Source organism: Dreissena polymorpha, chromosome 4 (genome assembly GCF_020536995.1).
Source record: "Dreissena polymorpha isolate Duluth1 chromosome 4, UMN_Dpol_1.0, whole genome shotgun sequence".
Lineage (NCBI taxonomy): Eukaryota > Metazoa > Mollusca > Bivalvia > Myida > Dreissenidae > Dreissena > Dreissena polymorpha.
The window spans coordinates 71159356-71175165 of NC_068358.1; the positions used below are offsets into that span (position 1 = coordinate 71159356).

The window sequence follows — 15810 nt, forward strand, 5'->3', positions numbered from 1 at the left end:
TTATAGTAGCCCGGGGGGTGTGAACTGGAAAATTTCAGTAGCCTGATGAAAAAATTTGGTAGCCCCCGGGCTCCGGGCAATGGATTTGTCGGACACTGCCTACAGTCACATACCGGATTATACTGCAGTGCTGTCACATAGGCCTGTACAGCTGGATCCATGTCACCAAATCATTCATATTTATCCATACCAATATTTCCTACAGTCACTTACTGGATTATACTGCAGTGCTGTCACATAGGCCTGCACAGCTTGCTCCATGTCACCAGCTGCCACCAGAGCAGCGGCCAGGTTGATGTAGCCGTCTATGAAGTCTGGTTTCAAGCGCACTGCATGTCTGTAGTTCTCAAGGGCTTCTGATAGCTGCCCCCTCTCTTTGTACACATTGCCCAGGTTTGAATATGCTTCTGCTAGAGTTGGACTCTGCTTTATAGCGAGCTGACTGAAATAGGCTGACCTGAAATAGAATAAGTAGCCTAAAGGTAAGCCCAGCATGGGACTTAGGCGAAAATATCGCCCCTGGTTAGATAATTTTGTGTTGTTCGAAGAGATAGATTCAGTACCCCATAATTTTTTAAGTCAATCCATTTAACCTGTAAAGCAACCCCATTTTTTTTCACAACCGTTTAAAATCCAATAAGTACAATGAAGTTAAATGTCAGATAATTTGTACATCAGCAGTACATGTTTTCTTTTGGTGAAGTCATATTGATTGATTCCTTTTAAAATGACAATGTCATTATCATGTTAAACACTTACAAGTTAAACTAAAATGACATTTGCCCAACTCAGCATTCAAATCAAAGACCTTTTAACAAGACCAAAACAATTGTTAAGTGAAGATAACAGCTTGCAGATTTTTTAGGCAATACACTCCTCTGCTGGGAGTGTATTGAGCTCAATGTTTTATAACCTATCTACTTTCCTCTGATGGAAGTGTATGGAGCTCAATGTTTTATTACCTATCCAGTTTCCAATTACCTATCCAGTTTCCTCTGCTGGGAGTGTATTGAGCTCAATGTTTTATTACCTATCTAGTTTCCTCTGATGAAAGTGTATGGAGCTCAATGTTTAATTACCTATCCAGTTTCCTCTGATGGAAGTGTATGCAGCTCAATGCTTTATTACCTGTCTAGTTTCCTCTGCTGGAAGTGTATTGAGCTCAATGTTTTATTATCTACCTAGTTTCCTCTGTGAAAGTGTATGGAGCTTAATGTTTTATTACCTATCTAGTTTCCTCTGTTGAAAGTGTATGGAGCTCAATGTTTTATTAGTAAATTATAACCCATCTAGTTTCCTCTGCTGGAAGTGTATGAAGCTCAATGTTTTATTACCCATCTACTTTCCTCTGCTGGAAGTGTATGGAGCTCAATGTTTTATTACCTATCAAGATTCCTCTGCTGGGAGTGTATTGAGCTCAATGTTTTATTACCTATCTAGTTTCCTCTGATGGAAGTGCATGCAGCTCAATGTTTTATTACCTTTCTAGTTTCGTCTGATGGAAGTGTATTGAGCTCAATGTTTTATTACCTATCTAGTTTCCTCTGATGGAAGTGTATGCAGCTCAATGTTTTATTACCTTTCTAGTTTCCTCTGCTGGAAGTGTATGGAGCTCAATGTTTTATTACCTATCTAGTTTCCTCTGATAGAAGTGTATGCAGCTCAATGTTTTATTACCCATCTAGTTTCTTTTGCTGGAAGTGTATGGAGCTCAATGTTTTATTACCTATCTAGTTTCCTCAGCTGAAAGTGTATGGAGCTCAATGTGTTATTACTAATCTAGTTTTCTCTGCTGGAAGTGTATGGAGCTGAATGTTCTATTACCTATCTAGTTTCCTCTGCTGGAAGTGGATGGAGATCAATGTTTAATTACCTGTCTAGTTTCCTCTGCTGGAAGTGTAAGGAGCTAAATGTTTTATTACCTATCTGGTTTCCTCTGATGGAAGTGTATGGAGCTCAATGTTTTGTTACCTATCTAGTTTCCTCTGCTGAAAGTGTATGGAGCTCAATGTTTTTTTACCTATCTAGTTTCCTCTGCTGGAAGTGTAAGAAGCTCAATGTTTTATTACCTATCTAGTTTCCTCTGCCGGAAGTGTATGGAGCTCAATGTTTTCTTACCTATCTAGTTTCCTCTGCTGGAAGTGAATGGAGCTCAATGTTTTCTACCTATCTAGTTTCCTCTGCTGGAAGTGTATGGAGCTCAATGTTTTATTACCTATCCACTTTCCTCTGCTGGAAGTGTATGAAGCTCAATGTTTTATTACCTATCTAGTTTTCTCTGCTGGAAGTGTATGGGGCTCAATGTTTTATTACCTATCTAGTTTTCTCTGCTGGAAGTGTATGGAGCTCAATGTTTTATTACCTATCTAGTTTTCTCTGCTGCAAGTGTATGAAGCTCAATGTTTAATTACCTATCCAGTTTTCTCTGCTGGAAGTGAATGAAGCTCAATGTTTAATTACCTATCTAGTTTCCTCTTCTGGAAGTGTATGGAGCTCAATGTTTTATTCCCTATCCAGTTTCCTTTGCTGGAAGTGTATGGAGCTCAATGTTTTATTACCTATCTAGTTTCCTCTGCTGGAAGTGGATGGAGCTCAATGTTTTCTTACCTATCCAGTTTCCTCTGCTGGAAGTGTATGGAGCTCAATGTTTTATTATCTATCTAGTTGGATGGAAGTGTATGGAGCTCAATGTTTTATTACCTATCCAGTTTCCTCTGCTGGCAGTGTATGGAGCCCAATGTTTTATTACCTATCTAGTTTGCTGGAAGTGTATGAAGCTCAATGTTTTATTACCTAACCAGTTTCCTCTGCTGGAAGTGTATGAAGCTCAATGTCTCATTACTTATCTACTTTCCTCTGTTGGAAGTGTATGGAGCTCAATGTTTTGTTCCCTATCTAGTTTCCTCTGCTGGAAGTGTATGGAGCTCAATGTTTTATTACCTATCCACTTTCCTCTGCTGGAAGTGTATGGAGCTCAATGTTTTATTACCTATCTAGTTTCCTCTGCTGGAAGTGTATGGAGCTCAATGTTTTATTATCTATCTAGTTTTCTCTGCTGGAAGTGTATGGAGCTCAATGTTTTATTACCTATCTAGTTTTCTCTGCTGGAAGTGTATGGAGCTCAATGTTTTATTACCTATCTAGTTTCCTCTGCTGGAAGTGTATGGAGCTCAATGTTTTATTACCTATCTAGTTTTATCTGCTGGAAGTGGATGGAGCTCAATGTTTTATTACCTATATAGTTTCCTCTGCTGGAAGTGTATGGAGCTCAATGTTTTATTATCTATCTAGTTTTCTCTGCTGGAAGTGTATGGAGCTCAATGTTTTATTACCTATCTAGTTTTCTCTGCTGGAAGTGTATGGAGCTCAATGTTTTAATACCTATCTAGTTTTCTCTGCTGGAAGTGTATGGAGCTCAATGTTTTATTACCTATCTAGTTTTATCTGCTGGAAGTGTATGCAGCTCATGTTTTATTACCTATCTAGTTTTCTCTGCTGGAAGTGTATGGAGCTCAATGTTTTATTACCTATCTAGTTTCCTCTGCTGGAAGTGTATGGAGCTCAATGTTTTATTACCTATCTAGTTTCCTCTGCTGGAAGTGGATGGAGCTCAATGTTTTATTACCTATCTAGTTTTCTCTGCTGGAAGTGTATGGAGCTGAGCAGGAGCAGGACTCCAGTGTTGTCGGGTTCCTGTCTCCACAGCTGCATGCAGTGCTGTTCGGCCGATTCATAGTCACCAGCTTGGTATTCTGCATGAGCCAGCTCTGCAAGACCTGTTAACAAGATCAATAAAATTACTTTATTATAACACATTAAACTCAATACCCGTATTTTTTTTAATTTAGTTTATTTTTGTAAACTTATACTGAAGACTAAAAGTTCATTTTCAAACTAGATTGTTTGGTGTTGTTGTTATTTAATGAACAATCATGCACCTATTGATTAGAAATCAGTCCCCAATTTTCTCATGTGTATTAATAATAACCCTAACAATTTAAATAAACAGATTATGCTACACAATAGCATGATGACTTGCTTGTGTGTTATATTAACAAACATTCAGTGGTGAAGTTCAAAATGACCCTGAATTGCTCACCTGACTAACCTTGCCACATAAACTTAAATTCTATCAGGCCCATATAAAATCCCAAGCCAGATTTCATTAATTAATACACTCTGACAAAATTTCATTAAGACGTGATGAAAACTGTGACCTCTAGGTTTGTTTTTCAAGATTAACAAGAGATGTGTTTGTCAAAAACACAATGCCCCCTATTGCGCCGCTTTAAATCCATATATTTGACCTTGACCTTGACTCAAAATGTGCAGCTCCATGAGTTACTAGCAACCCCTGTTAATTTTTTTAATTTGTCATACATTAGTTTTATTAATTTAGCTAGATAGAATAACTAAGATATTCCAAAAAGCTTTCGAAAACAGTTTGAATTATTAAAATATCCCCACTGGAAGAGAAGTTATGACAATTTTTGTCATGGAAATTTTGTCTATTTATTGGAAAATATTGGTACTTATTACTACATAGTAAATGCGTTAAATCACAGCACCTTCGCCTTATGTTATTACAGAGAAATTGACATAACTTTTGTTCTAAAGAAGATGTTTATTACTATAATCATCATGTGTGCATAACAAAAATAAACAGTTTACAACAAACCATTTATAGAAGTACATACAGTGAAAACTCTCTTTACGACCACCTCGGTATTCCGACCAACTCGCTAAGTCGACCACCATTTTTCAGTCCCGATTTGTTCCTTCTATATTTCAATGGTCGTTACACTCACTAATCCGACCAACCCGCTAATCCGCTATTACGACCACTTTAATCAGTACCAATTATCGATATTGTTCTTAATTGACACCCGCCAAACGACCAGTAATTTTCACACCTTACTTGATCTGATGTTGTGGTACTATCGGGCTTGTGTACGAAGCCATTCTGACCCAATTAACCACAATTAACGACAACGGTTTTGGGCATCGATTTGCGACACAGGTGTTAGATTTTCGGCACTTGTTATAATTTTTAACCATTGATTGACAATTAGCTATTATTATTATTGAGTCTTTGATGGGTAAATTGGTAGTTGTTTGGTACACACTTTAAAGATTTATTACGGCGAATAATTTAACAGTTAGGATATTTGAGTAACACGGTTTTGTTCGTGATGGATATAAAAACCGACTTTTATACCATATCGTTATTCAAAATGGATAAGCGAAAACGGAAAGAGTTGTGTTTAAAAGAAAAGATTGATTTTATCGACGCAAGTGATGGGAAATCTCAACGACGATTTATTCGGCATTGGAAAGACTCGGGTTCAAGCTATTCTAAAAAGAAAATCTCGACTTTTATTCGACAAAATGCTAAGCAGACGACAATTGACTCATTCGTTAAGTAAACATCAAGGATCTTGATGAAAAGTACATATACATGTATTTACACTTCTTTAATGAACAACTTGAAATACTATCTTTGTACAATGTATAAATACAATGTATAAACGGATGACTGTTATATTGTATGCAAACAGATAAAAGTTCAGTGAATATTTACGTTGTTGTAATTATATGTCCATCAAATTCATGAAAACTCAGAATTAAGACCACCTCGCTATTAAGACCACTTTTGAAAAGTCCCACAAGTGGTTTTAATAGCGAGTTTTCACTGTACATCATAACTCAAGCACATGTTCATAAAATAAGCATATGATAAATTTACATTACATGAGCACATGATATCCTGAACATACATTTTAGCAGAAGGCCATAATCCGCAACTTCAATCCAGCCCAAATCTTGAAAGCACTTTTGAAATCAAACTTTTCCATTGTTGGGCTGTCTATGGACAAAATCAACAAGTTCTCCAAGTTTTCAATTTTAATAGAATTTCTGAGAGATGTTGAATGTCAATTCTCTCTGCATTTACTCTTTAAAGTTCAGCCACACCTAAAAAGTAAGTATGTGGCAAAGCCATTTCAAACTCATCAGTTTCCAAAAGTCTAACATAGGTCTCTAAATTTTGCTTCACTGAAATGTCTGTACTCTCATCGATCATAATGCTTTACTTGCATGATGTCTGTATCTTCTGGAGAAGATCACTCCTCAGAACATCTGCCATACAGTTTTGAAATTCCGACACACTGGAGCTGTGTTCATATGACGTGTGGCTGTCAACTCGAAGGTTATTGAGCTGGGTTGCACCCTGAAAATATATTAATACAAATTTGCATCCTGAAAATATCATTTATGATTTCAAGTATATTTTGCTCAATATTTGTAGCAAACTTAAACAAAATAAAATTTTATCAATCAATTTAAAACATATCAAATTTGTTTTAAAGATGTTTTATTTATTTTTTTACCTGCAGGACACACAATCTGTTCAGGTCTGGAAACCAGCGATGATGCGAGAGTATGTTGTGCAGCAAAGTACACATTAGTCATAGCCGACACTACAGCTGCTTCACTTTTGGATATTGCTGCAGCCTGCGTATTTGTCATTGATGTTTTCAGACTTCAAGCTTGTGAGGCCTCTTTATGATCTGAAATAAACAAAATTAAATATGCTAAATTTCAAAACAACAAGCTGTGTTTGTGAAACACTGTCTCCCATATATTTGACCTTTGACCTTGAAGGATGACCTTGACCTTGAACTTCCACCACTCAAAATGTGCAGCTTTATGAGAACGCCGCTTTGAGATAATAAGAAAAATTGACCTTTGACCTTGAAGGATGACCATGACCTCGAACTTCAACAACCAAAAATGTGCAGCTTCATGATAACGCTGCTTTGAAATTATTTTATTTTTTGACCTTTGACCTTAAAGGATGACCTTGACCTTGAAGAATGACCTTGACCTTGAACTTCCACCACTCAAAATGTGCAGCTTCATGAGAACGCCGCTTTGAAATTTTATATAAAAAAGGATGACCTTGACCTTCTTTTTTTATCTTTGACCTTGAAGGATGACCTTGACCTTGAAGAATGACCTTGACCTTAAACTTCCACCACTCAAAATGTGCAGCTTCCTGAGAACACCGCTTTGATTGTTTTTTACCTTTGACCTTGAAGGATGACCTTGACCTTGAAGGATGACCTTGACCTTGAACTTCCACCACTCAAAATGTGCAGCTTCATAACAACGCTGCTTTGAATTTTTTATTTTTTTTTACCTTGAAGGATGACCTTGACCTTAAACTTCCACCACTCAAAATGTGCAGCTCCATGAGATACACATGCATGCCAAATATCAAGTTGTTATCTTTCATATTAAAAAATGTGTTTGTCAAAAACACTATGTCCCCTTCTGCGCTGCTTTGATTTATTTTTTTAACCTTTGACCTTGAAGGATGACCTTGACCGTTCACTACTCAAAATGTGCGGCTCCATGAGATACACATGCATGCCGAATATCAAGTTGGTATCTTCAATATTGCCAAAGTATTCATAAAATGAACTATTTTGGCCACATATATTTGACCTCTGACCTTGAAGGATGACCTTGACCTTTCACCACTCAAAATGTGCAGCTCCATGAGATACACATGCATGCCAGTTGGAGCAAACAGACCAACAGACCAACGTACAGACCAACAGACAGGGCAAAAACAATATGTCCCCCACTAAAGTGGGTGGGGGACATAAAAAGCTCATTTTGAAAAGTGTCAATATATGTTTATTATGAACATAACAAAATATTATTGTTATTTGTAATATATTATTAATAATATAACAATAATATAACAAGCAAATTCGTAGAATTGATATCCACCGCAACATATGCTTTGTTTGAGGATGGGTGCAAATTGGACGGACGAACATACTGACAGATGGACGGACGGAGGACAATAACTCGACAGACGGACGGACGGACAGCCGGACAACGGCAAAACAATATCCCTCCGCCTCTGGCGTGGGATATATACTCATACCAAGTTTCAATGAAATCCGCCAAAGCACTTCCAAGATATGGCTCCGGACACAAAAGTGCCTATAGTAAAAAGCATTTTTTCAAGATACAAAGGGCCATAACTCTGTTTTTAACAGATGGTGTACAATGCCATTTGGCGTGCATCATCCTCTTATGCATATATATACTCATACCAAGTTTCAATGAAATCCGCCAAAGCACTTCCATGATATGGCTCCGGACACAAAAGTGCCTATAGTAAAAAGCATTTTTTCAAGATACAAAGGGCCATAACTCTGTTTTTAACAGATGGTGTACAATGCCATTTGGCGTGCATCATCCTCTTATGCATATATATACTCATACTAAGTTTCAATGAAATTCGCCAAAGCACTTCCAAGATATGGCTCCAGACACAAAAGTGCCTATAGTAAAAAGCATTTTTTCAAGATACAAAGGGCCATAACTCTGTTTTTAACAGATGGTGTACAATGCCATTTGGCGTGCATCATCCTCTTATGCATATATATATACTCATACGAAGTTTAAATGAAATCCGCCAAAGCATATCTAAGATATGGCTCCGGACACAAAAGTGCCGGCCGGACGGACAACGCCAAAACAATATCCCTCCGCCTCTGGCGGGGGAAAAAAATTGTTCATGTCAATTCATTTTAATATTGATTGTCATTCTTTTTTATTACCTTTTGATTTTTAGTGTTTTGAAATGTTGTCTTTTTTCAACATACTAAAGACCAAAGTGAATGAATTTGATTTTTGAAACTGTATGCATATTTTGCAATAAATCGTTTTTGATTTTGGATTATAGTCTAACCACTTGAATTCCGAAAGCCAAACATCTTTGAATGATCTATTATCAGATTTTTTTTTTTTAGACAGTGTCATTTGATTCGTCAGAGTCCAAAGGACGCTTATTGCCTATGGTCGCCATAATGGCATTCGCAATTTCTGAAACTTTCGCCGAAAATGTCAAGGGTTTTATACCAGTTCATCTATCGTCATTCACAATTGTTACACATTTAGCCTTTTATCATTACAAACATTACGAACTTCTCGAAATTAAAATCAATTATCAACTTCTCTACTTACGTTCATTGTGTGACTCAGTTGATAATTCGCTTACGGCTTTTACTCAAATTGATTGAAATTGGCAGCAATCTTTAATCTTTTATCAGATGTGATTATTTATTTAAGCCGATAAGATGTACAATTACACCATTGTTTTGTTTTCACACAAGTCATTTTCCTTTGTCTCGATGACCGGTTCTGACCGGTGTTAATGCCGACTGCGTATCAATTTTTCGGGTCAATAACACGGCGGTGTATTGAAGCACAGTCTACAGCTGAAAGAGTTTATTATCTGGGACAGCATTTGTCAGGAAAAAAATTGTTCGCTGAATTTGCTAAATTTTCGCCATTGGTGAATCTGGCAAACGGCAGCTGGAGCCCTGGCTGTAGCGATTCAAAATCAGTTATTATCAGGATAAACATTCTGACCATATTTCATTAAGATCAGATGAAAACTATGACCTCTATTGTCTACACAAGGTTTTTCTATTATTTGACCTAGTGACCTAGTTTTTGACCCCAGATGACCCAAATACAATCCCAACCCAGATTTCATCAAGATAAACATTCTGACCATATTTCATAAAGATTGGATGAAAAATGCAACCTATATTGTCTACACAAGGTTTTTATATTATTTGACCAAGTGACTTAGTTTTTGACCCCAGATGACCCAAATACAATCCCAACCCAGATTTCATCAAGATAAACATTCTGACCAAATTTCATAAAGATTGGATGAAAACTGTGACCTCTACTGTCTACACAAACAAATTGTTGACGGACACACGCACACACAATGGACGCCGGACATCACACGGTCACATAAGCTCACCATGTCACTTTGTGACAGGTGAGCTAAAAACAGAGTGAGACTGAATCATGACCGAACATTCAACTGTTATAAACATTTCATATATGTCAATATTGTGTTTATCATGAGTTTATTAAACAAGAGGGTCTGAAAGGCCCACAGTCGCTCACCTGAGATAACAAGATATTATTGGGACAAATCTTCTGACCAAGTTTCATGAAGATCGGAAAATAAATGTGGCCTCTAAAGTGTAAACAAGGTTTTACTATAGCCATATAAAGAAAAATGCCCCGCCCCCTGGCAGCCATGTTTTTTAATCAACCAGCATCATTTTTGAACTCTTCCAAGATATTATCGGGATGAATCTTCTGACCAAGTTTCATGAAGATCGGACAGTAAATGTGCCCTCTAGAGTAAAATCCTCAAGATTTTACTATAGCCATATATAGCCATATAAGGAACAAGGGCTGTTTGTAAAACATGCATGCCCCCCATATGGGCTCTCCGTTGTAGTGACAGCCATTGTGTGAATATGTTTTTTGTCACTGTGACCTTGAAATAAAATCCAATAAGTATCATGGAATCATTTACTTATTAATACTAAGATGAAATTCTCTATACATTCTGTCTACAATTTATGACACTTATGTCAATGACCTGTAAAATGTATCCAATTAATAGTGCAAAAACCAATCAGGAGCTATACTAATCAATTATATCCATTATATGATTGAGTCTTTGATTTTTTGGATTCCTTTCACACATTTTGACTTATTTGACAATATGTGAAACATGCACACAATTTGTAATGTTTTATTTATTCATTAATGGTAATGAAACATGTTATTTATAGCAGTTAACTCCCCTAGTCAATGACCACCATAGATAGCAATGCAATCTGATTAAAAATAGCCAAGGCTAGTGTTGTGTATTGGGCAAATGTATACAAGTGCAACTTTACCACATGACCAGTATCATGTGTTTACCACACACAGAAGTCAGTTATGTAATCAGGGCTCGAAATTAACACTCGCACACTCGCAAAATGCGAGTGAAAAATACCGATTGCGAGTTAAGTTTTCAGCCACTAGTAATTTTTTGCGAGTAGAGAAATAGTGAAAAAAAAACAGTATTATTGCTAAATGCGTTCGACGTCCTGAACGCTAAACCATAGGTCATAGAACGTCCTAATACCCGTATGCGGAAACGCGCACCTTGTATATAGACTGGTATACTTATAGTACAGATACGAGGATGGTATTGGTACAAAGAACGTTAAACAGTCGACTAATTCACACGTGTTCATTGAACTTGAACATACATGGCGTCGAAGCGAAAAATAACATGTAGTTTCTTTTTGCCCACAGATGGAAATAACAATACGATAGATAAAGCAAAGTTAACTGTTGAATAAAAAAAACGATATTAAATTATGTGTCCAGCAAAATTTGCGAGAATGTTTTTGATTTTGCGAGTCGGTATTAAAGCTGCTCGCAATGTTTTGCAAGTAGAAAAAAAAAATAAATTCGAGCCCTGGTAATAGACCATTAATTCCACTCCTAACTTTGGCCACTTGCCAAGATACTGACCAGTATCAGATGGGGTTGTGAAATGGTGTAAACAGTGAACACCAGTCCATGTAATACTGGCCTACCACTTGTACTAGTTGGTTTGGAGTTAATACAGTTATGCATGTACAAATGAGACATTAAGCTCAAAAGTTAATTATATGTGCGCTCTGAAAACTAACCAGAGGAGTGGGTTGAAATTTACAATCTTTACTTGGCATTTCAGGAAATCTGAACTCTCAGGGTTTGGATAGAACATCCCCAAATTAACTTTTCTTTCCACTGTTGTTATTTTTGTTCAATACACAAATATTAACCTAACTTTACAAATCCTGTACAGTAAAGGAAACTAAATCTAAGTTGATATTTTAATATGCTTGATCCTATTTATGTATTAACATTGTTTTATACATACAAACTGTGTTGCTGTTTTTCAATTAACAAGCAGATTAAAAATTAATTATATTTTTATGTATAATTTGAATTGACAAAATTAAATGCAAGATGCGTAGCGAGAATTACATGTTTGATTTATTGTCAGTGAACCGTGACATTTTCTCAATGTTTCAGACCACCAGTTTGTCAAAGCTATCAACATCTTGGATGGTCAAGCTAAATAGAAATGACCCAGCAAATCACAACTGTCCTGTTGCCATATCATATTACATTGGTTTTTTAAATGTTAAATTCTCTCGTCATTTCCATAAACATAGTATTTACTGGCACAAAAACAAAGGCTTATACATCATTATGAATGTACATGTGTCAAAAATTCAATTTGTAAGTCTCTTAACTGGACAGTGTGGAAACAGAATAAAATATGGGCTGTCCGTTGTAGTGGCAGCCATTGTGTGAATACGTTTTTTGTCACTGTGACCTTGACCTTTGACCTAGTGTCCAGAAAATCAATAGGGGTCATCTGCGAGTCACGATCAATGAACCTATGAAGTGTCATGATCCTAGGCAAAAGCGTTCTTGAGTTATCATCCAAAAATCATTTTACTATTTCGGGTCATGGTGACCTTGACCTTTGACCATGTGACCTCAAAATCAATAGGGGTCATCTGCAAGTCATGATCAATCTACCCATGGAGTTTCATGATCCTAGGCGTATGCGTTCTTGAGTTATCATCCGGAAACCATTTTACTATTTCGGGTCACCGTGACCTTGACCTTTGACCTAGTGACCTCAAAATCAATAGGGGTCATCTGCAAGTCATGATCAATCTACCCATGAAGTTTCATGATCCTAGGCGTATGCGTTCTTGAGTTATCATCCGAAAATCATTTTACTATTTCGGGTCACCGTGACCTTGACCTTTGACCTAGTGACCTCAAAATCAATAGGGGTCATCTGCGAGTCTTGATCAATCTACCCATGAAGTTTCATGATCCTAGGCGTATGCATTCTTGAGTTATCATCCAGAAACCATTTACTATTTCGGGTCACCGTGACCTTGACCTTTGACCTAGTGACCTCAAAATCAATAGGGGTCATCTGCGAGTCCTGATCAATCTACCCATGAAGTTTCATGATCCTAGGCGTATGCATTCTTGAGTTATCATCCGGAAACCATTTTACTATTTTGGGTCACCGTGACCTTGACCTTTGACCTAGTGACCTCAAAATCAATAGGGGTCATCTGCAAGTCATGATCAATCTACCCATGAACTTTCATGATCCTAGGCGTATGCGTTCTTGAGTTATCATCCGGAAACCATTTTACTATTTCGGGTCACCGTGACCTTGACCTTTGACCTAGTGACCTCAAAATCAATAGGGGTCATCTACAAGTCATGATCAATCTACCTATGAAGTTTCATGATCATAGGCGTATGCGTTCTTGAGTTATCATCCGACAACCACCTGGTGGACAGACCGACATACCGACCGACCGACATGAGCAAAGCAATATACCCCCTCTTCTTCGAAGGGGGGCATAAAAATGCCCCGCCCCTTGGCAGTCATGTTTTTCAAGCAAAGGTTACCATTTCTGAACTCATCCAATATATCATTGGGACAAATCTCCTGAGCAAGTTTCATGAAGATCGGAAGCCATGTTTTTCTAGCAAACATAATTATTTTCGAACTCATCCAAGATATCAGTGTTAACAAGGTTTTACTTAAGCCATATAAAGCCATATAAGGAAAAATGCCCCGCCCCTGGTGGCCATGTTTTTAAAGCAACCAAAACCATTTTCAAACTCATCCAAGATATAATTGGGACAAATCTTCTGACCAATTTTCATGACGATTGGAAAATAAATGTGACCTCTATAGAGTGTTAACAAGATTTTACTATAGCCATATAAGGAAAAATGCCCCGCCCCTTGGCAGCCATGTTTTTCAAGCAAAGGTTACCATTTCTGAACTCATCCAAGATATCATTGGGACAAATCTTCTGAGCAAGTTTCATACAGATCGGAAAATAAATGTGGCCTCTAGAGTGTTAACAAGGTTTTACTATAGACATATAAGGAAAAATGCCCCGCCCCCTGGTGGCCATGTTTTTCATCCAACCAGCATCATTTTCGAACTCGTTAAGAAGATATTATTGGGATGAATCTTCTGATCAAGTTTCATGAAGATCAGACAATAAATGTGGCCTCTAGAGAGTTAACAAGGCAAATGTTGACGGTGCACGACGCATGACAGACAAAAAAGCGATCACAAAAGCTCACCATTAGCACGTTGTGAGCTGTAAAAAATTAAAAGAGCAAAGTGCATAATTATACTTCAAGGACTTTTTTGGTAAACAGTATAAGCTATTGTAACATATATAACTTTCTTCAGTGGTTTCTTATTTCAAGAGCTCTGTTAAAACCTTACAGATGTATTATACATGACATAGAAGAATTCATCAAGAGAAAAGACAACACATACTATACCACACATGTTCTTATTTTGAAAAAATATCTGTACACAAAGTTTTTAAGAAAATGATAAGATAAGCTTCCCCCTTAACAACATATTATTCCAACTAGAAGGGTACATAATGATGTAATGTGGTACCAGTGCTCCGGCTAGGATATGAAAAGGGCAGGGGGGGCTTTTTTGCCAAAGGGCACTTCCCACGCGCAGTATTTTGTCAAAGGGCACTTTCGAGCGCACTGGCGTTTCTGGAATGCTTCCTGTTGCATGTTAATTTATATGTTATTAATTATTGTTAGAATCTCATATTCCCATTATTATTAAACCATTCAAATATAATGTCTACAATGAGAAATAAATTAATTACAATGTAATAAGAGATTTATTAATAACCACATGTAAAAAAAAAATATATATAAATTTTGTCCTTTTTTTTAAAGGCAGGGGAGCCCTAGGAAGGGCAGGGCGGAGGTTCAGAGGGGCAGGGCGGGGCGCCCTTCAATTTAGGCCTAGTTGGAGCACTGGGTACTGTGCATCACAGATTAATAACAATAATGCATTACCCACACTTGTTTATTTCTTGAAAGACTGAGCAAAAAACATGTTCAAAATTGATCAGTAATGAACTAAGCATTGATTAAAAAAAAATGTAATGCTGAAGTTCAACTTTTTTGACGAAGTCAGTCTTCTACCAGTGCTGAAACTCAGTGCAGTAAGAACATTACCTGTGATAACTATGACACCATCAGTGGTCTGCAAACCGGTAACCACAGCTTTCTCTGCTGGGGAAAAGAATTCATGATTATGCAGCTACCAAATTATACTGAATAAAAATAAATTAGACAAGTCAATACACTACACCAGCAAGTAATAAATATAAACCTTATTTACATTTGTAGAATGACCACTTTAACTCGACACTGATTTCTCTGATTGAATACTGTGAAACAACAAAGATGGGACCTGTTTAATATTTTAACTCTGCGACACATAAACAGGTCTGGTCAGTACTATCAGTATAAAACAGGTTTGCTGAAGTTAAAACATTACAAAAGAATTGATCCCTCTAGGACTGTCAAAGGAAGATATCATCAGAATTATCATCAGAATTATAAAAACTTGACCTGAATATGTGCACTGCTAAATAATACAGTGTCAATAACATTAAACTTTCTTCCTTAAATATTTTTTATCTCAAATATTTTGTAATCTCACTGCCAAAGACTTGAGATTCAAGGATATATCCTCGGATTACCGCGTATCGAGAGGTTAAGAAAATGAGCTAAAATATTTGTTAATTAATACAAACAATTTGGCAATAAACGCGTTACCTTCAAACATTTATTTATTTCCCGTTATATTCATGTCAAAATTGTTTATTTACAGCATATTTAACGATGTAAAGCAGATAGTTTCATGCACAACATAAGAACATCTATTACACGCGTGTTTACTTTGTATGGCGACGTTACACCGTAAAGGGAGATAATCCGATTGATTGATTGCAATAGGCATTAGGCCAACTTAAC

At 36.9% G+C, this 15810-nt stretch overlaps 1 protein-coding gene across 7 annotated transcripts in view; it reads right to left on the bottom strand.

Annotated features, from left to right (window-relative positions):
* The window catches only part of LOC127879560 (UDP-N-acetylglucosamine--peptide N-acetylglucosaminyltransferase 110 kDa subunit-like), a 61406-nt gene that overhangs the window by 42058 nt on the left and 3538 nt on the right, over nt 1–15810 (bottom strand). For 2 of the 7 annotated variants that reach the window (XM_052426486.1, XM_052426487.1), the window contains exons 2-4: nt 15007–15063; nt 3626–3776; nt 267–457 (exon numbers count right to left, since the gene is read on the bottom strand). In XM_052426486.1, coding sequence (XP_052282446.1) covers nt 267–457; nt 3626–3776; nt 15007–15063 — 399 coding nt within the window. Of the gene's footprint in view, nt 1–213; nt 458–3625; nt 3777–15006; nt 15064–15810 lie in introns of those variants that run through there. The other 5 variants (XM_052426490.1, XM_052426485.1, XM_052426488.1 and 2 more) reach the window with 4 other exon arrangements.